The sequence below is a fragment of the Erinaceus europaeus genome, chromosome 18, assembly GCF_950295315.1.
Source record: "Erinaceus europaeus chromosome 18, mEriEur2.1, whole genome shotgun sequence".
NCBI classification, from domain to species: Eukaryota; Metazoa; Chordata; class Mammalia; order Eulipotyphla; family Erinaceidae; genus Erinaceus; species Erinaceus europaeus.
The window spans coordinates 12,973,493-13,000,447 of NC_080179.1; the positions used below are offsets into that span (position 1 = coordinate 12,973,493).

The 26,955-nt window shown below is 38.5% G+C and overlaps 1 protein-coding gene across 1 annotated transcript in view; it reads left to right on the forward strand.

Moving 5' to 3' along the window:
- The window catches only part of TTN (titin), a 332,848-nt gene that overhangs the window by 205,949 nt on the left and 99,944 nt on the right, over positions 1 to 26,955 (forward strand). The window contains exons 181-215 of the mRNA XM_060177642.1: positions 516 to 642; positions 740 to 1,003; positions 1,275 to 1,541; positions 1,681 to 1,944; positions 2,024 to 2,163; positions 2,348 to 2,474; positions 2,602 to 2,868; positions 2,962 to 3,228; positions 4,394 to 4,660; positions 4,754 to 4,893; positions 5,345 to 5,471; positions 6,883 to 7,025; positions 11,354 to 11,477; positions 12,135 to 12,401; positions 15,016 to 15,113; positions 16,040 to 16,208; positions 16,290 to 16,556; positions 16,656 to 16,922; positions 17,015 to 17,293; positions 17,385 to 17,793; positions 17,888 to 18,012; positions 18,357 to 18,623; positions 19,322 to 19,591; positions 19,683 to 19,985; positions 20,081 to 20,383; positions 21,093 to 21,280; positions 21,390 to 21,504; positions 21,892 to 22,176; positions 22,306 to 22,457; positions 24,063 to 24,210; positions 24,669 to 24,846; positions 25,547 to 25,668; positions 25,762 to 26,049; positions 26,155 to 26,451; positions 26,564 to 26,750. Of these exons, the coding sequence (XP_060033625.1) occupies positions 516 to 642; positions 740 to 1,003; positions 1,275 to 1,541; positions 1,681 to 1,944; positions 2,024 to 2,163; positions 2,348 to 2,474; positions 2,602 to 2,868; positions 2,962 to 3,228; positions 4,394 to 4,660; positions 4,754 to 4,893; positions 5,345 to 5,471; positions 6,883 to 7,025; positions 11,354 to 11,477; positions 12,135 to 12,401; positions 15,016 to 15,113; positions 16,040 to 16,208; positions 16,290 to 16,556; positions 16,656 to 16,922; positions 17,015 to 17,293; positions 17,385 to 17,793; positions 17,888 to 18,012; positions 18,357 to 18,623; positions 19,322 to 19,591; positions 19,683 to 19,985; positions 20,081 to 20,383; positions 21,093 to 21,280; positions 21,390 to 21,504; positions 21,892 to 22,176; positions 22,306 to 22,457; positions 24,063 to 24,210; positions 24,669 to 24,846; positions 25,547 to 25,668; positions 25,762 to 26,049; positions 26,155 to 26,451; positions 26,564 to 26,750 (7,508 nt within the window). The remainder of the gene's footprint in view (positions 1 to 515; positions 643 to 739; positions 1,004 to 1,274; positions 1,542 to 1,680; positions 1,945 to 2,023; positions 2,164 to 2,347; positions 2,475 to 2,601; positions 2,869 to 2,961; positions 3,229 to 4,393; positions 4,661 to 4,753; positions 4,894 to 5,344; positions 5,472 to 6,882; positions 7,026 to 11,353; positions 11,478 to 12,134; positions 12,402 to 15,015; positions 15,114 to 16,039; positions 16,209 to 16,289; positions 16,557 to 16,655; positions 16,923 to 17,014; positions 17,294 to 17,384; positions 17,794 to 17,887; positions 18,013 to 18,356; positions 18,624 to 19,321; positions 19,592 to 19,682; positions 19,986 to 20,080; positions 20,384 to 21,092; positions 21,281 to 21,389; positions 21,505 to 21,891; positions 22,177 to 22,305; positions 22,458 to 24,062; positions 24,211 to 24,668; positions 24,847 to 25,546; positions 25,669 to 25,761; positions 26,050 to 26,154; positions 26,452 to 26,563; positions 26,751 to 26,955) is intronic.

Below are 26,955 nucleotides of genomic sequence, written 5' to 3' on the forward strand. Positions count from 1 at the left end.
GGATGGCTGACCCCCCTGGAAGTTCATCTGTCAGTCTCCCCTTGGCATGCCAGCTTTGCGGTCGAGTGAAATGTGTTAAGAGTATGGGGGGAATTCCAACCTTCCTATCAGTCTTGCCACATTGGCCACCCCTCCCCCCTTCTGGTGGGCTTTGCCTTCCTTATATTTCTATTTCCCTATTGCTGCATCACCATCCATACCCTCTCATTGCTTTGCTCTCTTTTCCCTTATAAGGAGATATTGACCTCATTGGCCAGCTGGCTACATCCCCTGCACAGCTACCCCTTTATAATATTGTAACTACATCAATAAAGATGTTTTGTTCCCCGCAACAGTGCCCTAAAAGAGGTTTGTGTATCGTCTGCTGCCACAACACACTAGAAGACCCCTTTTAGTGAACTCATTCCTGCCTTGTCCTCCCCCAACAAATCCCAACATCTGTCGCCCAACGTGGGGCACCCCGACACTCTAGGGAATTTATCTTATCCAAATGCTAACTAAAACTATTTTTTCAGACTTGTGAAATCAAAGCTGAAGGTGGAAAACGCTTCTTAACTTTGCACAAAGTCAAACTGGATCAAGCTGGTGAGGTCCTTTACCAGGCATGTAATGCAATCACAACCGCCATTCTGACTGTAAAAGGTATGAGATTTTAGAACTCATAGAGTAGCCTCAACTTCATTTAACACCTTGGTACATTCTGGAAAAAAAACCTCACTCTTAATGTTTGGTTTTTCAGAAATTGAACTTGACTTTGCTGTGCCATTGAAAGATGTCACCGTTCCAGAAAGGAGACAGGCTAGATTTGAATGTGTCCTCACACGAGAAGCAAATGTTATATGGTCCAAAGGTCCTGATATAATCAAGGCATCTGACAAATTTGATATCATTGCTGATGGAAAGAAACATATTCTCGTTATCAATCATTCTCATTTTGATGATGAAGGAGTCTACACTGCTCAAGTGGAGGACAAGAAGACGTCTGCACAATTATTTGTTACAGGTAAGAACTGATAAGATTTGACTATAATATCCAGTATCTAGGTATGACTTTAAAGACAGAAAATCAGTTTATTGTGGCCACCAGTGACAATCAGCTCCTTTGTTTTATTGTCACATTACCGCCAAAATAACTCTCTTAAACTGAAGATAGCTCCATTTGAAAACCAGGAATAAATAAGTGCCATGGAAATGAATCATTGTTGCCCAGATCAGATTAGAAGTTTTAGAAGGTAACTGTGTTTTTGAACACATTATCTATGCTTTCATTACAGGTATTAGATTAAAATTCATATCACCACTTGAAGACCAAACAGTGAAAGAAGGAGAAACAGCAACTTTTGTTTGTGAACTCTCTCATGAAAAAATGCATGTAGTCTGGTTCAAAAACGATGTCAAACTCCACACAAGCAGGACTGTGCTCTTCTCATCTGAGGGCAAGACTCACAAATTGCAAATAAAAGAGGTGACACTGGATGATATATCCCAGATAAAAGCTCAAGTGAAGGACCTGAGTTCCACAGCAAACCTAAAGGTCTTAGGTAAATGTGACCAACTATAAAAAAAAAAAAAAAAAAGGCAATGATTAGTTGGTGGGAGAGGACAGTAGCTCAGTCACTTACTCTCCAATAAACTTGAATTTCCACATTTTTCTGATAACCTACCAAATGCCTTTTCCAGAGGCTGAACCTTACTTCACTGTGAAATTACATGACAAAACTGGAGTTGAGAAGAATGAGATTATTATGAAATGCGAAGTGAGCAAAGATGTGCCAGTGAAATGGTTCAAAGATGGTGAAGAGATTGTACCTTCACCCAAACACTCAATCAAGACAGACGGTTTGCGCCGCATCTTAAAAATCAAAAAGGCAGAACTTGCAGATAAAGGCGAATATGTGTGTGACTGTGGTACAGACACGACAAAAGCAAATGTCATTGTGGAAGGTGAGTTTCTTAGAAACATGAAACTGCTAGGGTTTTGTTGTTGTGATTCAGTCCTCACTTCAACCTTGTATAATTTCAGCTCGACTGATAAAAGTGGAAAAACCTCTGTATGGAGTAGAACTGTTTGTTGGAGAAACAGCTCGCTTTGAAATTGAACTTTCTGAACCTGATGTCCATGGCCAGTGGAAGTTAAAAGGAGAGCCTTTAACTGCTTCCCCTGTAAGTTTAGATGATGTGGTTGAATGGTTGGGTGGCTGGGCTCATTGTTTAGGGTGGAAAAAAAAAAGTGCACATCTGTAGTGAAATGTCTTAATAATTAAGAATAATCGTGGAAGATTGGTGGGAATTATTATTTGTGAAAATGATGTCCTTCATTTTCATTCTCACCCTCACTTCAAAATAGGACTGTGAAATCATTGTAGATGGGAAGAAGCATACCCTGGTCCTTTATAACTGCCAGTTGGACATGACAGGAGAAGTCTCCTTCCAAGCTGCCAATGCTAAGTCTTCAGCTAATCTGAAAGTGAAAGGTATGCTCTATGTGCCAACCACCCTCTTGTATTTCATTCATAAATCTTCCTTATCAGACATTAACCTGATCAGGGGTCATGAATGGAAGCATATTCTGACTTTGTCTGCACCATCTTCCTCTTGCAGAACTTCCCCTCATCTTCATCACACCTCTCAGTGATGTTAAAGTCTTTGAGAAAGACGAGGCTAGATTTGAGTGTGAAGTCTCCAGGGAGCCCAAAACGTTCCGTTGGCGAAAAGGAACCCAAGAAATAGCCAGTGGTGACAAATTTGAACTTGTGAAGGATGGCACTAGACATGCAATGGTGATCAAATCAGCTGCATTTGAAGACGAAGCTAAGTATATTTTTGAAGCTGAAGACAAGCACACAAGTGGCAAACTGATCATTGAGGGTAAATATTTTTAAAGACCACTTTTAAAGGATTTTTTTTGCATATCTATATTTCTTAAACCCCTGATATTAATTATGTTTTATTTCCTACTAGGAATACGGCTCAAATTCCTCACCCCACTCAAGGATGTAACAGCCAAAGAGAGGGAAAGTGCTGTGTTCACTGCAGAGCTGTCCCATGACAACATCCTAGTCAGCTGGTTTAAAAATGACCAACGTCTGCACACCAGCAAGTTGGTCTCCATGCATGATGAAGGGAAGACTCACTCAATCACCTTCAAAGACCTCTCTATGGATGATACCTCTCAAATTAAAGTGGAAGCTATGGGGATAAGTTCAGAAGCTAAGCTCACTGTGCTTGGTAGGTACCTTTGTCTATTTGTATTCGATCCCATGAAACGCAGCAGAATTTAGTAGACTGTTATGCAAAATAGTCTAAGAGGTGTCATGTTACATGAAGCAGCACTTGTCTTTGCAACAAGCTTCTCAGACTTATTTTTAAAAAACCTTTAAAAAACTTAAGTAAAATGTATACATAAAATATGTGAGATTTGGGAGTCGGGCTGTAGTGCAGCGGGTTAAGCACAGGTGGCGCAAAGCACAAGGACCGGAGTAAGGATCCCGGTTCGAACCCCGGCTCCCCACCTGCAGGGGAGTCGCTTCACAGGCGGTGAAGCAGGTCTGCAGGTGTCTATCTTTCTCTTCTCCTCTCTGTCTTCCCCTCCTCTCTCCATTTCTCTCTGACCTATCCAACAACGACAACAACAATAGTAACTACAACAATAAAAAAACAACAAGGGCAACAAAAGGGAATAAATAAATAAAATAAATAAAATTAAAAAATATATATGCGAGATTTGAGGTAAGGAAGATCAGACAAAAAAAAGTGGCTAAAATACTTAATTAGTTAGCAAGTTTGTTCATGTTTAAAATAGAAATATACGTAATTCTTCTATTCTCACTTTATTGAAGTTATTTAAGAAAATATTGCTCATATTTCTAGTGAGATAAAACAAACTTTAAAGTATAATAAACTGCACTATTTTTCTCGACCCCTTAATATCACACACATTGCATGTGAAATCTAAGATATATAGAAGCTATTAAAAACAAACTAGTAAAAAAAGAAACTAGTAATTGGTTAAAAAAAAAAAAAAACAACTAGTAATGTGAACCTGAAATCTCAAAAAGTAAACTAGCCAGTAGATTCTTTAAGAAATGAGATCAGCTGAAAAAATGAAGGAAAAGATGCTTGCATGTGAAGTTAGACTTTGTAGCATCTTTAAAACTACCGTTAAGCAAATGCTTCAAAATATAATAGAGGGGTGACTTTTTTTTATAAATCCCACACATAATTCACTCTCTAACATTTTGAGAACTTATGAACAAACCATGCAAAGTGAGTAAAAGTTTGATACACTTTTCAACACACTTCAAACTCTAGAAGCTGCCTCTTAAACTTTCCAGTAGATTGTCACTTCCCTACATGTCTAATGAATTTTTTCCCACTTCCACTTTACTTGCAGAGGGAGATCCCTACTTTACAGGAAAACTTAAAGATTACACCGGTGTGGAAAAAGATGAGGTGATTTTACAGTGTGAAATTAGCAAAGAGGATGCACCAGTGAAATGGTTTAAGGATGGGGAGGAAATAAAGCCATCTAAAAATGTCGCTATTAAGGCAGATGGCAAAAAACGCATGCTCATCCTAAAGAAAGCCTTGAAATCAGATATTGGACAGTACACTTGTGACTGTGGGACAGACAAGACCTCAGGAAAACTTGACATTGAGGGTAAGGGGATTCCCCTGAGTTTCATTCTAGAAATTGCTGGGGTTCTTTCTACCAGAGATAAATGGCATGTGCTGACCCTTTGCACTTTTCTAGATCGGGAAATTAAACTGGTACGACCCCTGTACAGTGTGGAGGTGACGGAGACAGAGACGGCCCGCTTTGAAATCGAAATCTCTGAAGATGATATACATGCCAACTGGAAACTCAAGGGCGAGGCCCTGCTCCAGACACCCGTAAGGCTATTTCTGAGTCTGTTGATGCCTATGGGAAACACACGAAGTAGAAACGGACAGGCAAAAAGTCAGAGTGCACACAGGGCAATTAAAATACAGTATCAGGTTCTTTATCAGACTGTAAAACCAGTGAAAGACATTAGCATCTAGCCATGGGCTCAGGTAGGTACACTTGAATGATTTTTGGTCAAGCAAAAAAGGGACTAAGATTGTTGATATTCTGTGATGTCACTAGAATTCAGAATTATGCAGCTAAAGTCAAGCATAGCTTTACTTGCAAACTTTAGTATTTGTAGTAGTAGATAGTTGTAAACTTTATTTCATGGAAAAGCTCAAAGTTATATAAAGTTACAGTGCTAGTTATTTGGAGCATTTGTTTAAGTATATCATTCGGGAAAAAATGTCAATGAAGATGATTTTCTATGGAATATTTTCCCTTTTTTTGGTACAGGACTGTGAGATCAAGGAAGAAGGCAAAATGCATTTCCTTATTTTGCACAACTGCCGCCTGGACCAGACTGGTGGTGTGGATTTCCAAGCTGCCAATGTTAAGTCTAGTGCACACCTCCGAGTCAAACGTGAGTATTGTGTGATTCTGCTGAGTGTTCAGTGTACACTTCTGCTGAAAATGAGGGGCATTTAAAAATGAAATGAGTGGAATGAGTTGTCATTAATGCATTTGAAAGCATTACTGAAGTACAGATATTGGCTTTTTTTTTCTATACTATATTGACATCCTAATACACAAATGAATCAAATCCTAAAGTTTTGGAAAGGTCATCAACTTGCAAGTCAAACAAAGGAAAACTGAAGAAGTCAGATTCTCCTACTTTGCAAGTCTTTCATTTTGAAATAGATATGCATACAGTAAAACTCTAACTCAAGAGCCTGTTAAAAAACATCTTCAGAATGATATTTTATTCCTCTAATTGGTTTATTTTTATTAAGGAAATATATTTTCTTTATTATTATTATTATTATTATTATTATTATTATTATGAAGAAGTGGTTTTGCAAGACTGATATTGTCACAGAGGTTATTCCTCTAATTGATTTACTTTTATTAAGGACATGTATTTTCTTTTTTCTTATTACTATTATGAGGAAATGTTTAGCAAGACTGGTATTGTCACAGGGGTACAATCTCACATCTCCCTCAAACTTGTCAGCACATCTCACCCACCACAGGTAGTGCCATCTCTCTCTCCACCATAAGGCACTAAGCCCCCAGTCTCCTTTTAACTTTCTCCTGTGTGCCCCCTTTACAACCTGGAGATCTGCTGAAATTGACTACAGATTTACTAATGTCTGTCTCTGTAGATGCTCCTAGTTTGTTTCTTCAATCCCACTTATGAGTAAGACCATCCAGTATTTTTCTTTCTCCTTCTGGTTTAGCTTGAGCTCCTCTAATTACATTCATGTTGCAGTTAAAGACACCATCTCTTCATTTTTCTTTTGTTTGTTTGTTTGTTTGTTTTTTGACTGAGAACCTTTAAAGACCACATCCCTTAAGTGACTATACAACTGTTGCACTATAAAGAAAACTTTGCTGTGTGGGCATTTTAGACTCAAGAAGAGAGGCAAGGACTAGCGGGCTAGTATTTTTGGAAGGTGTAAAGTGTTTGACAGATATACATGGGCTATGTGATTGGCAGCCCTTGTCCTCCCCCAATCAGAGTCTTAGTTATTTTGGAAGTCACATATCTTATGTAGCAAGAGGAACTTGATGCCTACAGGAGGGACAGATGCAATGCAAATTTCTCGCTGACCTTGAGTATCAGAACGAAAGGGCTCCACCAACACCTGCTCTCTGGCTACCAGCTCTCCACTTCTCAGCACCATCACGGGGCCGTATCCACACGGGAATTAAAGGCCTGTGGATCTTTTCTTCCTGGAGGAAACAACCATGAAGATTCATAACTAAATCTGCACTTATGTGTTGGAATTATAAAATGAGTAATCCAAAGCTGTTTCTTTCCTCTCGCAAAGCACGAGTTATTGGTCTTCTAAGGCCTCTAAAGGATGTCACGGTGACAGCTGGGGAGACAGCCACCTTTGACTGTGAGTTGTCTTATGAGGACATCCCGGTGGAATGGTATCTCAAAGGGAAGAAATTAGAACCCAACGATAAGGTAAAAAAACAAGCAAACAAACGAAACATTTGGTAGCTTTGTTTTGCTCTTGCTCTTCATTTTTCTCCTAGGTTCTTCTGTCTCCACTTAACATTCTTCACAATCTTTGCTCTTACTCTTCCCCTTCTCTCTGGCCTACTTTATCTGGATTTCTGCTGCAATTGTAAATTAGAGTCTTCATGTTTTTGTTGAGTTTAACCTTATGATAATCTTATTGAAATGGAAACAAAAAATTTAAGTAACCAGTGCTTTGTTTCTGAAGAAAAGACAAGCACTCTTTAGCTGTAATGCACATAGGATTAACAGTAAGGATCCAAAGAACTTTTCATAATTAAATGCACTGTGACAACAGCTCACAGCTTTCACGGTGGTTTCTCTCCATGCTGTCTAGTGTTATGCATAGAAGGGGATTAAGAGGAAAGGATTGAAATTCCATTTCAGGCAGTAGATCAAGTGGTCCAGATAACTTTTGGGAAGATTTGCTCCTCAAACATTTCTCCGAAGCTATTTTTGACCCTCAAGTACTTTGAGCTGTGCAAATTCTGGAACACAAGTGGGACTATTTAAAGTGTGACTGATGATACTGATGACAAAGAAGAAAGACTGTAGTTCTTTACATGTATGAGCAAATTTACTTGAGGAACTTTTGGGAAATAACCAGTCCTTGATGTTAACTTTTCTACATCCAAAATTCTGCCCAGAAGTAAAAGCAGGCATTTATTTAACGAGGCCAACCTGCTGTTCCCCAGATAAAGTTCTGTGTTTTACCTTCAAAACACTATTTAAATTAAATTATTTTTGATAGTTCACCAGTTATCTTGAATTTTTGAAATGAAATATATGGAAATGTTAAATGTGGATTATAAATAAGGCACAGACCAGTACTTTCTTCTATAGCATTTCAGTATTCAGATGTGATATTGAATGTGGCAAAAAGAAAGTTTTAGTACAAATTGAACTTTGAACACTTAATGAAACGTATTTTTTTAAAGGATTCTGTTTAACAAAGAGTCACAGAGTTGACTGAATTATTAGGAGGATAGTCTCTTGGGGCAAGTACTCTAAAACAAATTTTAAAATTCTACTATTCTACCAAAATAATTAAAGGGTAGTTTAGTAACAGTCATTTAAAGATTTGAAAGTCTGCTGTTTGCTTTACAGACAGTGGGGTTAATCAGTCTCCTTTACCAAAGACAGAAAAAGTAACAGCGTGTTCGAACTGCATCATGAGAATTAAGTGAATATAGGAAACCTTGCTTACAGGGAGGGTCTCTCAGGATTGAACCGGGTGCTGGGGACAACTTCACCTTCACGTTTGTTGTTTCAAAGTATCCATGCATCTCAATAAGTCTATATTACTTTCATGTCTAAACTGGTTGGCTTTCTAAGATCCTTTACATCTCTGCAAATTCAAGATATGAACATGGAAACAATATAATTAATTTTTCACTAAAACAATATAATTAATTTTTCACTAAATAACTCATATTAAGAACATTTTATTAATCAGTACTATTTTAACTTACAAAATAGACTCCTAAACTTCTTATCCACATTTTTACTTTAAAAAAAAATCTTGCCATAGACTGCTGGAATTAGAAAGGATCCCCTTACAGTAACTCTATGAGTGCCTTTGTGTCAGTTTTGACATAGGAATTTTAATCCTTTTCTTTAGCTACACACTTGCTTTTACATGAGCATGATTTAAATGTCTCCTTTAAAAAAAATAAAACTTATGATGAGAAATGGTACTGATATATCAAAACTATACTGTAAACCATTAATCCCCCCATAAAATATAAAAAACAAACTTAAATATGATAGATGATGCTAAAAATAGTAATTTTACTTCATTATGAAAGTTTTAAATCTAACAGGGCAAGTTCCTTGTTATCATTTTACTTAAGACCTTTTACCACCTCTTTAAAAAAAACAAACTTTAGCCTCCAAAAAGTACAACTAATGAAACAAATCAGGTCATTGACATAAGAGGGAAAAAGAAAAAAAAAGAAAACTTGAAAAAAAAAGAGTTTCTTCTCATTGGCAATCAATCAAGGACTGTAACTCCTAAGTGGTCTTTAATAATTTTATATCTATTGTAAATTTAGTTTGGCCATAAGTATAATGCTTACTGTATCATAGCAATAATGATAATAATAATGCTTTAAAGGATGGTCTCTAGCACTACCCTCACATAACTCACCACAAAATATTAAATATGCATTTTATTGGTTTAATATTATAAAGCGCCTGTACTTTTTCCTTTTTAAAAAAATACAGTGAAAGGGGCCAGGTAGTGACACACCCAGTTAAGCATATACATTGCCATGCTCAAGGACCCAAGTTCAAACCCCCACTTTCCACCTGCAGAGGGGATGCTTCCTGAGTGGTGAAACAGATTTGCCAATTCCTATCTTTCTACCTCCCTCTCTATCCACCCCCTTTATTTATCTCTGTCATATCAAATAAAATAGGAAAAAAGGGGAGAGAGGAGAATGGCTACTGGGAGCTTGGTGCCGGCACCAAGCTCTCCACACCAAGGCCCAGTGGTAATGCTGGTGGCAAAAAAACAAAAAGTGTGTGTGTGTGTGTGTGTGTGTGTGTGTGTGTGTGTGTAATATACAATTAAGGTATATTATTTATGGGGCCAGAAAAATAGATTACGTGGATAGTGTGTGCTTTGCTATGTGCATGTAATCCATGTGCCAGCCCAGCCCACACCATACTGAAGGAAGTCTCGTGATGGTGATTTCTTTCCCTCTCTGCTTTTCTGTGTCTTATTTCAATCTGAAAAAGTCAATCCAGGACAGTGAAGTTCCAGAGATGACAGAAAATGAAAGACGTTATGTGTGAACTATTTATTAAGAGTCCCTCAGAGGAACTCAGATGGCTAACTCAAGCTGTTAATTGCTAAACTGTATCAGTGAATGGGATAGAGTCTCATTTTTTTAAGAACTCTTCAGTAATAATCCAAGATTTATATTCAAGTTTCATATTAATGCGCCTTTATACATTATACAAATGATTTTCTCCCATTCCAATGCCATGTGTCTGTGTTCCTAGGGCATATCTTAATTACAATCTCCTGTTTGTTTAATGTTCCATATTATATTTTTAGCCTTTTTAACTATAAGCGTAGCCCTAGTAATACCCATTCAGAGCTCTCAAGGAAAAATCTTTAAATGAAACTTTCTCCCTATCTCATTTCTTTTTCCACTGGTTTAAAAAAAAAATCACAATTATTTTCACTCTAAATGAGTTCTTAAATATTGCAAAAATCAATCTCAGTGACTGGGCCAAGCACCTAGTTCTACCATTTTAGGTTTTGACAACTACCCTGCATAAGTTCTAGGGGGGCATTTTGTTGAAATGCCTAGATAAATCTGTGCTTATATGTGTGGTCTTCTTTGTGCATATTAATATATGTGGGAAATAGTGTCTCTGTTTTGCTACTTAATATGTAATTCTAGACAAGAGTCAACATTTGCATTGGCATTTTTGAGCATTTTAATAAGCCATGCAGATCCTTCTTATTTCAGATGTAGTTGGATTACAAAGTTACAAAATTATTTTAATTATTTTAATTGCAAAGATAAATGGGAAGAATTCTAACTCACTGCTGCAAGGTAGACTTCTTGCATCTAGGATATAACTTTTATTTTCAACTTGCCTTATGCAGTCATGTCTTTTCATTATCTACTTTTTCTTTTATACATATATATGTAAAATAAAAGCAGTATTTTCCCCTATATTAACATGCACAAAAACTGTAAATATAAATAAAAATTTGTCTAAGCATTTCAACATACTTATGCAGGATGGTTATGAAGACCTAAAATTTGTTCTGTTTTTTTTTTAATTTATTTTTTATTTAAGAAAGGATAAATTTGTTCTGTTTTTTTTAATTACTTTTATTATCTTTATTTATTAGATAGAGAGAGCCAGAGATCAAGAGGGTGAGGGGAGGGACAAAGAGGAAGAGAGAATGAGAGTCACCTGCAGCACTGCTTCACCCCTTGCAAAGCTTTCCCCCTGCAGGTGGGGACCAGGGGCTCAAACCTGGGTCCTTGAGCATTATAACACGTGCACTCAACCAGGTCCAACACCACCCACCCTTAAAATTTCTTTTTTTAAAAAAACCTAAACTATTAATTAAAAATCACTTTCAAGTATAGTGTGTGCTATATAAAATATTATAAAACAATTTGGACAGCAATACTTCACACTATTGGCCTAAATGGGCTTAATGCAACTATACACACTGGGTTGCTACTTCATATATTCCTCAATGGTGTTTGTTTGTTTGTTTTGTTTTTGCAAAACTCTAGGTGGTCACACGTTCAGAAGGAAGAGTTCACACTCTTACTCTGAGAGATGTTAAGTTAGAAGATGCTGGTGAAGTCCAGCTAACAGCAAAGGATTTCAAAACTCAAGCCAACCTTTTTGTGAAAGGTAATTCAAGTCTTATTTCTAAATGTATAACTTAAAAGTTTATAAATAATGACAAATCTCAGTCATTTTTTATGTGATGGGTGTACCCTATTTTACTAAAATCCAGTAAATATCTAAAAGGCTAGTTTTTCCTTATAGCCTACCAAAATGCTTCAGAAACTATTTAAAAGAACTCAGTAATGACTATCCTAGGTCTTGTATTCTCTTTCTGTTTTCTACTTGTTTCTTGTTGCATTCAGTAAATACCTGGGGTGGGGGGGGAAGTATTATCAAAATAGGTAACTACCACTTTGTTAGCTCAAAGTTGGCTGTCATATCCTTTATATCTCATATTATTAAAAGCAATTTTTCTCTGTGTAAATAATGATGAGGCATCATTATTAGAGAAAAACAGCTGTGAAATCAAAACTTACAAGTCACCAAGGGGAAGCTTCATGAGCAGTGAAGCAGTGCTCTCATTGCCTCTTTCTCGCTCCTTATCTCCCCCTTCCCTGCCAATTTCACTTTGTCTCTATAAAAAACAAAACCTTACAAAGACACATTAAGAAAAAAAAAAAAACAGAAAAAGTGCTGGAGATACCAGAGGAAAATTGAGGAGGGACTGAAATTCTTGGAGGAAGAAAGAACTTCCTTGGCTAATTAGTATGATTCTTTCAGAACCTCCTGTTGAATTCACTAAACCTCTTGAAGACCAAACGGTCGAAGAGGAAGCCACTGCGGTGCTGGAGTGTGAAGTGTCCAGAGAAAATGCTAAAGTGAAATGGTTTAAAAATGGAACAGAGATCCTCAAAAGCAAAAAGTATGAAATTGTTGCTGATGGCAGGGTCAGAAAACTTATTATACATGGCTGTACCCCAGAAGATATTAAAACATATACTTGCGATGCTAAGGATTTTAAGACATCCTGTAACCTGAATGTTGTGCGTAAGTATTCTTCTTACGTAGGACTTTTCATTCGCAACTCTTTGATAACAAAGTAAAACAAACAGAAAATCAACAGGAAAACAAAAAATTGCCTACTCTTCTTGGCCTAACTGCACTTCTTGGCAACTTATACTATCAATACTGGCATAGCCTGTTCTTTTATTGTTAAAAAAAAAAAAAGTCGAATGAGGACAGACTGACCACTTACTGCTATCTTCTGACTGGGTGCTGACATGTGTGCTCTTTATCTCTGTGGGCTAAACCTCCTTTAGAGGGACCCTGATACAGATGAGGTAGAATTGAATAAGAACAGCCAGAAGGGAGCAGTGGTTTGAAAAGGGGGGGGGGAGTGAAAGTCATTTCACTTTGGAAAAAAAAATTAGTTCTCCAATGTAAGCAACAGCTAGAAAATAAGCACTAAATTTGGTTTAAATAAAAGCATGTGAGAGGGAGGCCTGCCAGATATTATGGCAAAGTCTGTAATGCTGTCTTGGGGAATAAGAACAAATAAGAAGGTGGAGCAAAGCTTGGATTTTTGAGTCATGTGAATGGTGAGAGCTCAGGGCCAGGCAGTGGCGCACCTGGTTAAGCGCACATATCACCAAGACTTGGGTTCAAGACTCCACTCCCCACCTGCAGGGGAGACATTTCACAAGCAGTGAAGTAGGTCTAAAGGTATCTTTCTCTCTGCCTCTCTATCTCCCCTCCCCTCTCACTTTCTCTCTGTCCTGTCAAATAAAATAGAAAGGAAAAAAAATGGTCATTGGGAGCAGTGGATTTATAGTGCCGACACTGAACCCCAGTGACAACCCTGGTGACAAAAAAAAAAAAAGGAACTCTAATGATTTTTAATATCACTTCTTCATGTGATGAAAATTATCACACCTTTTATCAAAATTGCACCTGCTACCTCATTTTTTTAACTCATTTGTTCAGTGATAATATTTTTCACTGGGTGTTTTTGTTCAGTTTTGCTGCTCGGTTTAGTTCTCATCTGTCAACAGCACCAAAATAATGGCTTTATGCTTCCATACATCTTGCACTGTTGTACTCTTGCCACTGTGTGGGTGCTCTGCTTCAGCTTGTGGAAGAGTGGCTTCTTGAGTCTCATACTTCCCTTTGTCATCTGCTTTGCCTTCGCTCCAAGAAGTTTTTGCTCCAAGGAGCATATGTCTTCAAATGTACTAGCCAGCATGAGTGTTCCAGAGTCTCACTGATCAAGGGAAGTCTTCTTGGGAAGAACTCAGAAGGAATTCTGAAAGATGGAAGGGCAAGGGTGAAACTCATCAATGCTAAGCACAATTAAGCTGACTTAATTCAGGAGAACAAGTGAAACAAAAAGTGTGACCAAAAGAATAAGCCTCTCATATAAAACATATTGCTTTGGGGATAGCTCAAGGGTAGACCACGGGACTTGCATGCAGAAGATGCCCAGGTTTGATAACCTAGCACCACAAGTGCCAGGGCTGAGTGGTGCTGTGGTCTCACGCTCGCTCTTTTACAAAAGCAAATAAATCTCAAAAATCACTTTGCTTTATTGCACTAATAAATTTCATGCCAGACTTACGTGTGACATCTTTGAAGATGACAAAAAGGAGAAGCTGAATGTTTGTGGTTTCAGTTGCTGACTCATGCTTTTTTTTTTGCCATTTTTTAAAAATTTATTTATAAAAAGGAAACACTGACAAAACCAGAGGATAAGAGGAGTACAACTCCACACAATTCCCACCACCAGAACTCCGTATCCCACCCTCTCCCTTGATATCTTTCCTATTCTTTAACCCTCTGGGAGCATGGACCCAAAGTCATTGTGGGATGCAGAAGGTGGAAGGTCTGGCTTCTGTAACTACTTCTCCGCTGAACATGACATTGACATGGCATTGACAGGTCGATCCATACTCCCAGCCTGCCTCTCTCTTTCCCTATTGCGGGGGGGGGGGGGGTTCTGGGGAATTGGAGCTCCAGGACACATTGGTGGGGATATCTGTCCAGGGAAGTCTGTTTGGCATCATGGTAGCATCTGGAACCTGGTGGCTGAAAGAAGAGTTAACATATAAAGCCAAACAAATTGTTGACTAATCATGAACCTAAAGGCTGGAATAGTGCAGATGAAGAGTTGGGGGGGCTTCCATTTTGTAGATAGCTAGTAGGCATATTTTAGTTAGATCCCAAAGGGCCTGTGACTCATGCTTCTTAACCTTAGATAAGGTGTCATAGCATTTCAAGTTGCATTATCATTGAATTCTGCTAATTTTTCAAATATTGTGCTTATAGCCTTAAATGTGATGACATTTCTTTGTTGTTGGTGTTTTCTTTGACAATATCAGCTTTTAATTACAGGGAAATATCAAGATTTTTCTTCACTATCATTCAGAAGAACTCAGTTTGGAACAAATATACATGCTATAGCTAATTAGATTTAAAGTACACCACATAACTTTCTGAAGATTGCAGAGATATGTAAAAACACAAAGTAATCATGTGAATGGCAGCCCCAAGTAGCCCGTTAGGATAGAAAGTGTCTTGCATAAGAGCAGTTCTTCTCAGGGTTCCATAGTAATGTGAGAATAAACTTCTAGGAACTATGTTTAATTATTATGACCTTCTTTTTTAGCTCCTCATGTAGAATTCTTAAGACCACTCACTGATCTTCAAGTTAAAGAAAAAGAAATAGCTCGCTTTGAGTGTGAAATTTCCAAAGAAAATGCTAAGGTCTGTGACTGCATGGATACCATCTTTTGTCTTGTCCCATATATTTGTTACTATTGTTTTAACTAAAATGACAGTTAACATTAATGAACTGGATTTCTGATAATCACCTTATATTTAGATTAAATAGTGTTACTTTGATATGAAATACATACTTTAATGTGTTCTCCATTAGTATCATTTACTATTTTTTAAAAAACACTATATTCACCATCAAATCTAGATATCATTTAGTTTGAACTAAATGAAATTGTTGTTTTATATAGTTAAAGACAATAAATTGGGGCCCAGTGGTAGTGCACCAAATACAAAGTACATGTGATTATGCATGAGGACCCAGGTTCAAGTCACAGTCACCACCTGCATGGGGGAAGCTTCACGAGCAGTCAAGCAGTACTGCAAGTATCACCAGTTCTCTCTGTTTCTTCTCTCTCTCTCTCTCTCCCCTCCTCCTCCTCTTCCTCCCCTTTCTCTCCCCCTGTACCTCTCTCTCATTTTCTATAAAAATCATTGCTACTAGGAATAGTGGAGTCATACAGGAAGAGATCCAGGGATAGCCCTGGTAGAAATAAATAAATATCAGCAATTTTATGTTTATCATCTGAGTGCTACTGGTTGTCACTACCACTGGTACAACTTTTTGTCTCAGTTCATATACCTGCATAAAAACTAAAGCCCTGTTGATTCAGGTTTTATGTGATCTCTCACTTCTAATAACTTATCATCATGTCATAGAAATTCACTTAATAATAGCTGTAGAAGTTTATTCTTGATTTTTGGAGTTTGATTGTATCCATACTTACAACACTGGTTCTTTTTCATACTATTGGGTCTCAGTGGTTGCTGTCAGAAAAACTGATGTATATAGTCATTCTCAAGGTCCTACATTTGAAAGAGAATGAAAATTAATAACACTATCTTAACTGCAGGTTCATTGGTTTAAAGATGGTGTTGAAATTAAAAAGGGCAAGAAGTATGACATCATTTCTAAGGGAGCAGTGCGCATTCTTGTCATCAACAAATGTCTGCTGGAGGATGAAGCAGAATATTCCTGTGAAGTGAGGACAGCAAGAACTTCTGGCATGTTGACAGTACTAGGTAAGAATGAGGTCTTTCATTGCAGAGGGATATGTGGAAATAACAATGTCCAATATGCCAATTATTTTATCCTTCTTGTAGAAGAAGAAGCTGTCTTCACAAAAAATCTTGCCAACATTGAAGTTAGTGAAACAGACACTATAAAACTGGTTTGCGAGGTCTCCAAGCCTGGGGCTGAAGTGATCTGGTACAAAGGGGATGAAGAGATCATTGAAACAGGAAGATACGAAATACTGACTGATGGGCGTAAGAGAATCTTGGTCATTCAGAATGCTCAACTTGAGGATGCTGGCAATTATAACTGTCGACTGCCAAGTTCTCAAACGGATGCCAAAGTCAAAGTGCATGGTATGGAAATTACAGTGCACAACATTTGAGAAATTCATATTGTTGTGGGTAAGGCACAAATGCTTACACTTTCAGCATCTGGGACTTTATTCTTTTCAGAACTTGCTGCTGAATTTATCACAAAACCACAAAACCTTGAAATACTTGAAGGAGAAAAAGCTGAATTTGTCTGCTCTATATCAAAGGAGAGCTTTGAAGTCCAGTGGAAGAGGGATGATGAGACACTTGAATCTGGAGATAAATACGATGTTACTGCTGATGGCAAAAAGAGGATCCTAGTTGTGAAAGATGCCACACTACAAGATATGGGCACTTATGTAGTCATGGTTGGGTCGGCCAGAGCTGCAGCTCATTTAACAGTAATTGGTAAGTTTGTTTTTGCGTCTTGGGTTTGCATACATTTGCATCTACCACTTTAGTCCTTCTTCATACTATAAAAAATTGTTGATTCCTTTTAGAAAAACTCAGGATTATAGTTCCTCTCAAAGACACCCGAGTGAAGGAACAAAAAGAAGCTGTCTTCAACTGTGAAGTCAATACTGAAGGTGCCAAAGCCAAATGGTTCAGAAATGAAGAAGCCATATTTGATAGCGCAAAATACATCATTCTTCAAAAAGACCTGGTCTACACTCTCAGAATCAGAGATGCACACTTAGATGATCAAGCCAACTATAGTGTTTCTCTGACCAATCATAGAGGTGAAAATGTCAAGAGTGCAGCTGATCTAATAGTAGAAGGTAAGTCATTTGAATGGCATTATAGACTCTTACTATCAATTTCTAGCATGAGCACAACCAAAATTAATATTACTATGCCTTTTTACAACAGAGGAAGACCTGAGGATTGTTGAACCTCTAAAAGACATTGAAACACTGGAGAAGAAATCTGTTACATTCTGGTGCAAGGTGAATCGTCTCAATGTAACACTGAAGTGGACCAAAAATGGAGAAGAAGTGGCATTTGACAACCGTGTCTTATACAGAATTGATAAATATAAGCACTCTCTAATAATCAAAGACTGTGGCTTCCCAGATGAGGGTGAATACATTGTCACTGCTGGACAAGATAAGTCTGTTGCTGAGCTTCTCATCATAGAGGCCCCTACAGAATTTGTAGAACACTTGGAAGACCAGACAGTCACTGAGTTTGATGACGCTGTCTTCTCTTGCCAACTCTCCAGGGAGAAAGCAAATGTCAAATGGTATCGAAATGGAAGAGAAATCAAAGAAGGCAAAAAGTAAGTGTAATCTTTTTCTCTATAGCTCCTGTACACTTTAGACAACTTAGTGGGCATTTTACAAGCTAACCAACAACTTCATCTCTTCTTCTAGATACAAATTTGAAAAAGATGGAAGTATACATAGACTTATTATAAAGGACTGCAGACTGGATGATGAATGTGAATATGCTTGTGGTGTAGAAGACAGGAAGTCTCGAGCTAGACTTTTTGTGGAAGGTACGACTTAAGTGAACGGACGATTTGAATATTAGTACCAGTTTTTAAATCTTGGTACTTCAGGAGCCAGGTGGTGGCACACCTGGTTAAGCACCACTTTACAGTGCACAGAGGTCTAGGTTCAAAGCCCTGCTCCCCATCTGCAAGGGGAAAACTTCACAAGTGGTGAAGCAGGGCTGCAGGTGTCTCTCTGTCTCTTTTCTTCTCTACCTCCTCCGCCCCTCTCAATTTCTCTCTGTGTCTATCCAACAATAAATACACAAAAATATGATTTAAAATGTTTAACGTTCTTAACAATTTTTGGTACTTCAAACACAAGTGTATTTGTATTTGGTTCCTTTCAGAAATCCCAGTTGAGATCATCAGGCCTCCCCAAGATATCCTTGAAGCACCTGGTGCTGATGTTGTCTTTTTCGCCGAGCTCAACAAAGATAAGGTGGAAGTCCAGTGGCTAAGAAACAACATGATCATTGTTCAGGGTGACAAATACCAAATGATGAGTGAAGGAAAGATGCACAGGCTACAGATCTGTGATATTAAGCCCCGTGACCAAGGTGAATACAGATTCATTGCTAAAGACAAAGAAGCCAGAGCTAAGCTTGAACTGGCAGGTAAGTCCCTTTCTTGCATTTTCAGATATCTTCATGATTACACAGATACTGCATAAATTTCATACTGCACCATTAATTTTAAGATAATGCGCATGGAAATCTCTTATTTCTGTTGAGCCCTATCCACATGCCACCCATTATAATTTCTCTTACAACAGAGTATCCTGAGTCAAAGGAAATTGATATTATCCTTCTGTACACTACAGAACCACAAACAATACATGGTGTATGGTGACTGTCAATAACTTTCAGCATAAAATCCTTATTAATCACCTTATCACCCTAAGCCACTACTCAACAAACACAGACCTAAAGATAGTTTTATTCTCTCTTACATTTCATTTTGTGGTGAGCTTCCAAGATATCTTGTAGGTTGTTATTATATTTTTAAAAAAGGCATTAATGTACCTCTTGTGCATAAGGGAAAGTTTGTCTTTTTCATCTTGAACTCAATACAAGATGTCTACTTTATCAAATGGCAAAAAGATATGTTTTGCACTCTTAGTATTATTTTTGACAAAGAATGGAGATTCTGTATCGTTATTTACCCTTGACTTTACCAGTCTCATAATTTGCAAAATGAGAATTCCGAGTTAGTGCTCTTCTCTGTAAAGTTACTGCATGTAGTAAAGAAGCTGTGTTGTGACTAGATTATAATAAATAACTAAAAACCACTCACACGTTGTTTTCCTTATCAGCGGCACCTAAAATCAAGACAGCTGATCAGGACCTTGTGGTTGATGTTGGCCAGCCTCTCACTATGATAGTGCCCTATGATGCCTACCCTAAAGCAGAAGCTGAGTGGTTTAAAGAAAATGAAGCTCTGCCTACAAAAACAGTTGATACTACAGCTGAACAGACTTCTTTCAGAATTTTAGAAGCCAAGAAAGAACACAAAGGGAGATATAAAGTTGTGCTTCAGAACAAACATGGAAAAGCAGAAGGATTCATCAATTTGCAAGTTATTGGTAAGTCCTTGAGTCACCTGGACTTGACTGGCACACACAGTTAACAGCATGATAATGCACTAAAAAAAAATAATGTTTATGTGAATTTCAGATGTTCCTGGTCCAGTACGTAACTTAGAAGTGACAGAAACATTTGATGGTGAAGTAAGCCTTGCTTGGGAGGAGCCATTAACTGACGGGGGAAGCAAAATCATAGGTTATGTTGTCGAAAGACGTGATATCAAGAGAAAGACCTGGGTTCTAGCCACTGACCGTGCAGACAGTTGTGAGTTTACTGTCACTGGATTACAAAAAGGAGGTGTGGAGTACCTGTTCCGTGTGAGCGCAAAGAACAGAGTTGGCACCGGTGAACCAGTAGAAACTGCCAGTCCTGTAGAAGCAAGGAGTAAATACGGTAAGATTCTTTCAGTAAACTGCAAATTAACTTATCTTTGTTTTTATTCCCTAAAATAATCCAAAGTCTGTGTTTTCTTCTGTGATGAAATTCAGATGTTCCAGGTCCTCCTTTGAATGTCACTATCACGGACGTGAATAGATTTGGCGTCTCACTGACATGGGAACCACCAGAGTATGATGGTGGTGCTGAAATCACCAACTACGTCATTGAATTAAGGGACAAGACTTCTATCAGATGGGACACTGCCATGACAGTAAGAGCTGAAGACTTGTCTGCAACTGTCACAGATGTAGTGGAAGGGCAGGAGTATAGTTTCCGAGTCAGAGCCCAAAACAGGATTGGAGTTGGAAAGCCAAGTGCAGCCACACCCTTCGTCAAGGTTGCTGATCCAATTGGTAAGCTCCTCAGAAATACAAAATAATCACGGTAGACTGGAGAGATAATTCCCCGAGTAGCCTGCCTTTGTATATACATGTATCAGGTTGGAGTGCCAGCCCTCCATGGGAGTGCCACAGCATTGGTGGCGGGTCTGGAGTTGTGCCTCTTCTTCTGTCTATCTTCTAAACGAATGGGGGATTAAAAAAAGATCTAGGAGTGCATACTAAATGTCCTGACTCCTCAAAAAGGAAAGAATTACTGCATGAAATGGGCCTATTGGTTAAAAATAACTCAGGCAGTAGCACAGCGGGTTAAGCACACATGGCGCAAAGCGCAAGGACCAGTGTAAGGATCCAGGTTCGAGCCCCTGGCTCCCTACCTGCAGGGGAGTCGCTTCACAGGCAGTGAAGCAGGTCTACAGGTGTCTATCTTTCTCTCCCCCTCTCTGTTTCCCCTCTTTTCTCCCATTTCTCTCTGTCCTATCCAACAACAACATCAGTAACAACAACAATAATAACTACAACAATAAAACAACAAGGGCAACAAAAGAGAATCAATAAAAAAAAATTTTAAATAACTCAATAAAAAAAGAAGGTAGAATATCGGATAGCAGTCCAGACTGTGCCTGCCTTTATTCAGTGAATTTAGTAAAAGTAGTAGAAATGATTCAGCAAATAAATGATCACTGGATTAAATGGTATGTTCTGATTCTTTGTTCCCTTCTAGAGAGACCAAGTCCTCCTGTGAACCTGAAATCCACAGACCAGACACAGTCATCAGTTCAACTCACATGGGAACCTCCTTTGAAAGATGGAGGAAGCCCGATAATTGGCTATATAATCGAGCGCTGTGAAGAGGGGAAAGATAACTGGACCCGTTGCAATGTAAAGCCCGTCCCTGAACTGACTTATAAGGTAGGATATTTGTCACTGAAACAAAACAAACAAACAAATAAAAATGGGTGTATGATTATGAACTTAAGTAAATATATTTTCTCTTACAAATACTGATTGATCATTTTAGGTCACGGGATTGCAAAAAGGAAATAAATATTTGTATCGAGTATCTGCGGAAAACGAAGCTGGTGTCTCAGATCCATCTGAAATTCTTGGTCCACTAACGGCCGATGATGCATTTGGTAAAATGGACATTTTGTTTTTAGACTTAGGAGTAGTATGTACCTACTCTCAGGATACCAAGGACCTAAATGTACTACTGGAAACTTATTTTATTTTACTGGGAGGTTAATGACTTGTAGTACAGTTGTTGGCACCTGGGTACAATTTCCCATCTGCCCATAATCGGTGTCTGCAAAACACTCTCACTTCCAGCGTGTGGGTTCTTTTCTGTCATCAAATACCAGGACCGGAAAGCTCCCTCTGCCCCACCCTCCAGTACACCAAAGCAGTCCAGGCTTTAACTTTGTGCTTCCTCTTTCTGTTCTAGTTTATTAAAGTTCTACCTATGAGTGAGATCATCTCATCTCATCCTTCTCTTTCTGATTTATCTATTTTCTCTTTTTTAGTCGAACCAACAATGGACTTAAGTTCATTTAAAGATGGTCTAGAAATTATTGTCCCAAATCCTATCAAGATTCTGGTTCCAAGCACAGGCTACCCGAGGCCAACTGCAACCTGGACTTTTGGTGATAAAGTACTAACAGAAGAGGACCGAGTGAAAATGAAAACCTTATCTGCCTATGCTGAACTTGTCATTTCTCCAAGTGAACGTCCAGATAAGGGCATTTACACACTGAAATTAGAAAATCCTGTGAAAGCAATTTCTGGAGAAATTGATGTCAACGTGATTGGTAAGGAAATATCTTTAGAGATTTTGTCATGGAATAGATATTTTGTTATGTAAGGTTATTGAACAGTTGAACAAATCCGCATTTGGGCTATTGTTAATATTGACTGGTGACTGGCTTTTTTTTTTTCAGCTCGCCCAAGTGCACCCAAAGATCTAAAGTTTAGTGATATAACCAAAGACTCAGTACATTTAACTTGGGAACCACCAGATGATGATGGAGGAAGTCCATTAACTGGATATGTTGTTGAAAAGAGAGAAGTTAGCCGGAAAACATGGACTAAAGTGAGTTTGGAACAGTAATGCACCAACTCTAAGAGAGTAGAGGAAATCCCAAAATGCTAGGGTGCCGTGAAAGTTCATATGTTCATATCTTCTCTTCCCCCATCTTGCTTAAAAAGCACCAAAAACATTTAATACGTTGATAGTGATGCTTCCAGAGGCAGTTCAACCAAGATTAGGCTTATTCTGTGAGCCTCATAAAAGCTTTGCTTTTAAGGAAATCCTAGTTGGGCTGGAGAAACAGCATAATGGTTATTAAAAAAGACTTTCATGTCTGAGGCTCCAAGCTTCCAGGTTCAATCCCCAGCACCACCATAAGCCAGAGCTTCTCCAGTGTTTCTCTCTGTGTCTTTCTCTCTGTATCTCTCTCATTAAAAATAAATATGTGGCCCAGGAGGTTGTGCAGTGGATAAAGGACTATCAAGCATGAGGTCCTGAGTTCAATTCCCAGCAGCACATGTGATAGGAGAGTGATATCTGCTTCTTTCTCTCTCTCCTATCTTTCTCATGAATAAATAAATAAATAAATAAATAAAAGCCTTATAAATAAATAACACATGAAAAAGAAATTGTAGTTACACTTCTGATGACTAATAAGTATCCAAGATGTCCTCCCCCACTTAAGTCATTCTAAGAATACTTAACTCCAGGGACCCAGTGGTGGCGCACCTGGTTGAGCACACATGTTACAGTGCTCAAGGACCCAGGTTTGAGCCCCCAGTCCCCACCTGCAAGGGAAAAGCTTCACAAGGGTTGAAGCAGGTCTGCAGGTGTCTCTCTTTCTCTCTCCCTCTCTGTCTCCTCTACCTTCTCGATTTCTGGCTGTCTCTATCCAATAAATAAAGATAACAATAAAAAATTTAAAAAAAAAGAATACTTAACTCCTTGGTGGTTATGGTTCTTCTTACTCCCTGAGGTTATTAGTTTAGTCGGTCTAATCTGCCGTTGTTTCTCCTCCATTTATATTCATTAATAGTTCCTGGTTGCTGGGTCTTTGATGTTGAATCAAAAAAATAAAATCATATTTCAGATAATCAATCTGGTAGAAAGAATCAGCACCTCATTTGTCACCTTTTAAATATGTGCAAACTATATGTAGGAATAGCAGAGTGGTTCACACAACAGATGTGAGGCTCTGAGGCTCCAGGTTTAAGCGCTGGCACCATCATCAGCCAGAACTGAGCAGTGTGCTAGCAAAAAATGAAAAAAATAAAATACGAACTCTGAAAACAGTTCACATTATGTTACTATATATTTATAATTTTTACCTAGTGTAAAAATCAATATAGAGGCAGGATCATAGACAAAATGGGCACACACCCCTAATAGTTAACCCATATCTGCAACCTTAGGAGAACTGTTGTAGCTTACAATGGAGGGAGTGGGGACACAGAGCTCTAGTGGTGGGGATGGTGTGGACTTCCACCCTTGCTATCTTATAATTTTGTAAATCAATATTAAGTCACTAATAAAGTTTTTAAAATCAATCTAGCATTCAAAACAACTTTCATTTGTTTCTCTGATTACAGTAAAAAATCTTTTGATTTGGGCAAAGGAAAACCTTTTGTTTGTGGGAAACAGCTGATTAACTGTATTTCTTTGTCTCAGGTTATGGACTTTGTGACTGACTTAGAATTCACAGTTCCTGATCTCATTCAAGGAAAAGAGTATTTATTTAAAGTCTGTGCTCGGAACAAGTGTGGACCTGGAGAACCAGCATATACTGATGAACCTGTAAATATGTCAGCCCCTGCAAGTGAGTACATTCTGGATGATTTCTTACGTAGCCTCTTTTTTTTTAATATTTATTTTTATTTATTTATTCCCTTTTGTTGCCCTTGTTGTTTTATTGTTGTAGTTATTATTGTTGTCATTGTTGTTGGATAGGACAGAGAGAAATAGAGAAGGGAGGGGGAAGACAGAGAGAGGGAGAGAAAGACAGACACCTGCAGACCTGTTTCACCGCTTGTGAAGCGACTCCCCTGCAGGTGGGGAGCCAGGGCTTGAACCAGGATCCTTATGCCGGTCCTTGTGCTTAGCGCCACCTGCGCTTAACCCGCTGCACTACAGCCCGACTCCCACGTAGCCTCTTATTCGTTGTTATTGCTTTTAGAATTGGAGCTGAAGTTATGAAGGGTGGGAGAGGAGACACATGTTGGCAATATGGCTAATTCAGAGATGGCCTAAGACTGACTTCTCTTTAAAATGTTACAGCGGTACCTGACCCACCAGAGAATGTGAAATGGAGAGATCGAACAGCCAAAAGCATCTTCCTAACATGGGATCCACCCAAATATGATGGTGGTTCACGCATCAAAGGATATATTGTTGAAAAATGTCCACGCGGTTCTGATCGATGGGTTGCCTGTGGAGAACCAGTTGCAGATACAAAGTAGGCTTTTTTAAAAAAATTATTTTGTATAAAAGTAAATGTTTACACCTACTCACTAATATGGACTTTCTTTTAGAGAATCTAAGTGTTAGGGATTTTTTTTTTAGAGATAATTCCCCCCAAGTATTTGGTTTTAAAAATTGTAGCTGAGAGGGCTGAGAGCTAGCACAGCCAGTTAAGCACACAGAGTACTATGCATAAGGACCTGGGTTCAAGCCCCCACCCCCACCTACAGGATGGAAGCTTCATGAGTAAGAAAGCAAGTCTGAAGGTGTCTTTCTCTCTCCCTCTGTCTCAGTTCCCTCCTTCCCTCTCAATTTCTTTCTGTCCTATTTAATAACATAGGAGAAGAAAAAAAAAGGTAAAATGGCTGCCAGGAGTAGTGGATTTGTAATGCTAGCACTGAGCCCCAGCAATAAATCACCCTTAAGGCAAAAAAAAAGAAGAAGAAGAAGAAGAAGAAGAAGAAGAAGAAGAAGAAGAAGAAGAAGAAGAAGAAGAAGAAGAAGAAGAAGAAGAAGAAGAAGAAGAAGAAGAAGAAGAAAATTACAGCTGAAAGTATCCCCTAATGTCCTCATTAGTAACAGTAAAGAATAGTATTATACCAAGGGTGTGAATTTTCAAAAGATTTTGAATACCGTGCAATGAAACAGGTAATTATATGCATTGTAATAAGTTATTCTGCTTTGTTCTCTGGCAGAATGGAAGTGACAGGTCTTGAAGAAGGCAAGTGGTATGCCTACCGTGTGAAGGCACTGAACAGGCAAGGTGCCAGCAAACCAAGCAAACCCACAGATGAAATCCAGGCTGTGGACACACAGGGTATTTGTTTTGAGGTTTTGTTTGATCAATAAGGTCTCTGGCTTTAGTTCTACTTGACCTTACTAACATTGCAAATAATGTTCTTCAATTCAGAGGCTCCAGAAATTTTCCTTGACGTGAAGCTCCTTGCTGGCCTCACTGTAAAAGCAGGAACTAAAATCGAACTTCCTGCCACCGTAACTGGAAAACCGGAACCTCAGATCACTTGGACAAAAGCTGACAAGCTTCTGAAACAGGATGGAAGAGTCACAATTGAAAATGTCCCTAAAAAATCCACAGTGACTATCGTTGATAGTAAGAGAAGTGACACTGGCACATATATCATTGAGGCTGTGAACGTCTGTGGTCGGGCCACTGCTGTGGTAGAAGTGAATGTCTTAGGTAAGGGAGGACCTTGTTTTTACAACAGCAAGTGTATTAAATGACTGTTCAAAGCAAAACTTGACGGCTTAAATTAATTTTCTTCATGGGAAATGTTATCCACAGATAAACCGGGACCACCAGCTGCCTTTGACATCACTGAAGTGACCAACGAGTCATGTCTTCTGACGTGGAACCCACCGCGAGATGACGGTGGATCGAAAATCACGAACTATGTTGTGGAGAGAAAAGCAACAGACAGTGAAGTGTGGCACAAGCTCTCATCAACTGTCAAGGACACAAACTACAGGGCAACCAAATTAACACCTAATAAGGAATATATCTTCAGAGTCGCTGCAGAAAACATGTATGGTGTTGGTGAGCCAGTTCAGGCCACTCCGATCACAGCTAAATATCAGTTTGGTAAGCTTCTCTTTAATGACTATCGATCAAAAAGTGCTTGTGTCACACTTGAATTCAGAAGTCATATTGATGTATAGCACCGTTAACACTGATATCACTACTCCATCTGTAGATCCACCTGGGCCTCCAACTCGCCTAGAACCTTCTGATATCACTAAAGATGCAGTGACTCTCACGTGGTGCGAGCCAGATGATGATGGTGGCAGCCCAATCACTGGGTACTGGGTTGAAAGACTAGATCCTGACACTGACAAATGGGTTAGGTGCAATAAGATGCCAGTGAAGGATACAACATACAGGTAAGCCCAAAAAGCTCCAACAGTTCACAACAAATTTCGTGCTTGAATTTGTTACACAATCATTTTTTCTTTAGCAGCCTTTTTCATTATACATGATTAAATATTATTTTTATATTTATTTTTTATTTCTGTGTTCTATTCATAATTTCATAAATGGTGTTTCTCTCAAAAATGTTTAATTTACTATAAAATATTGACATTATGG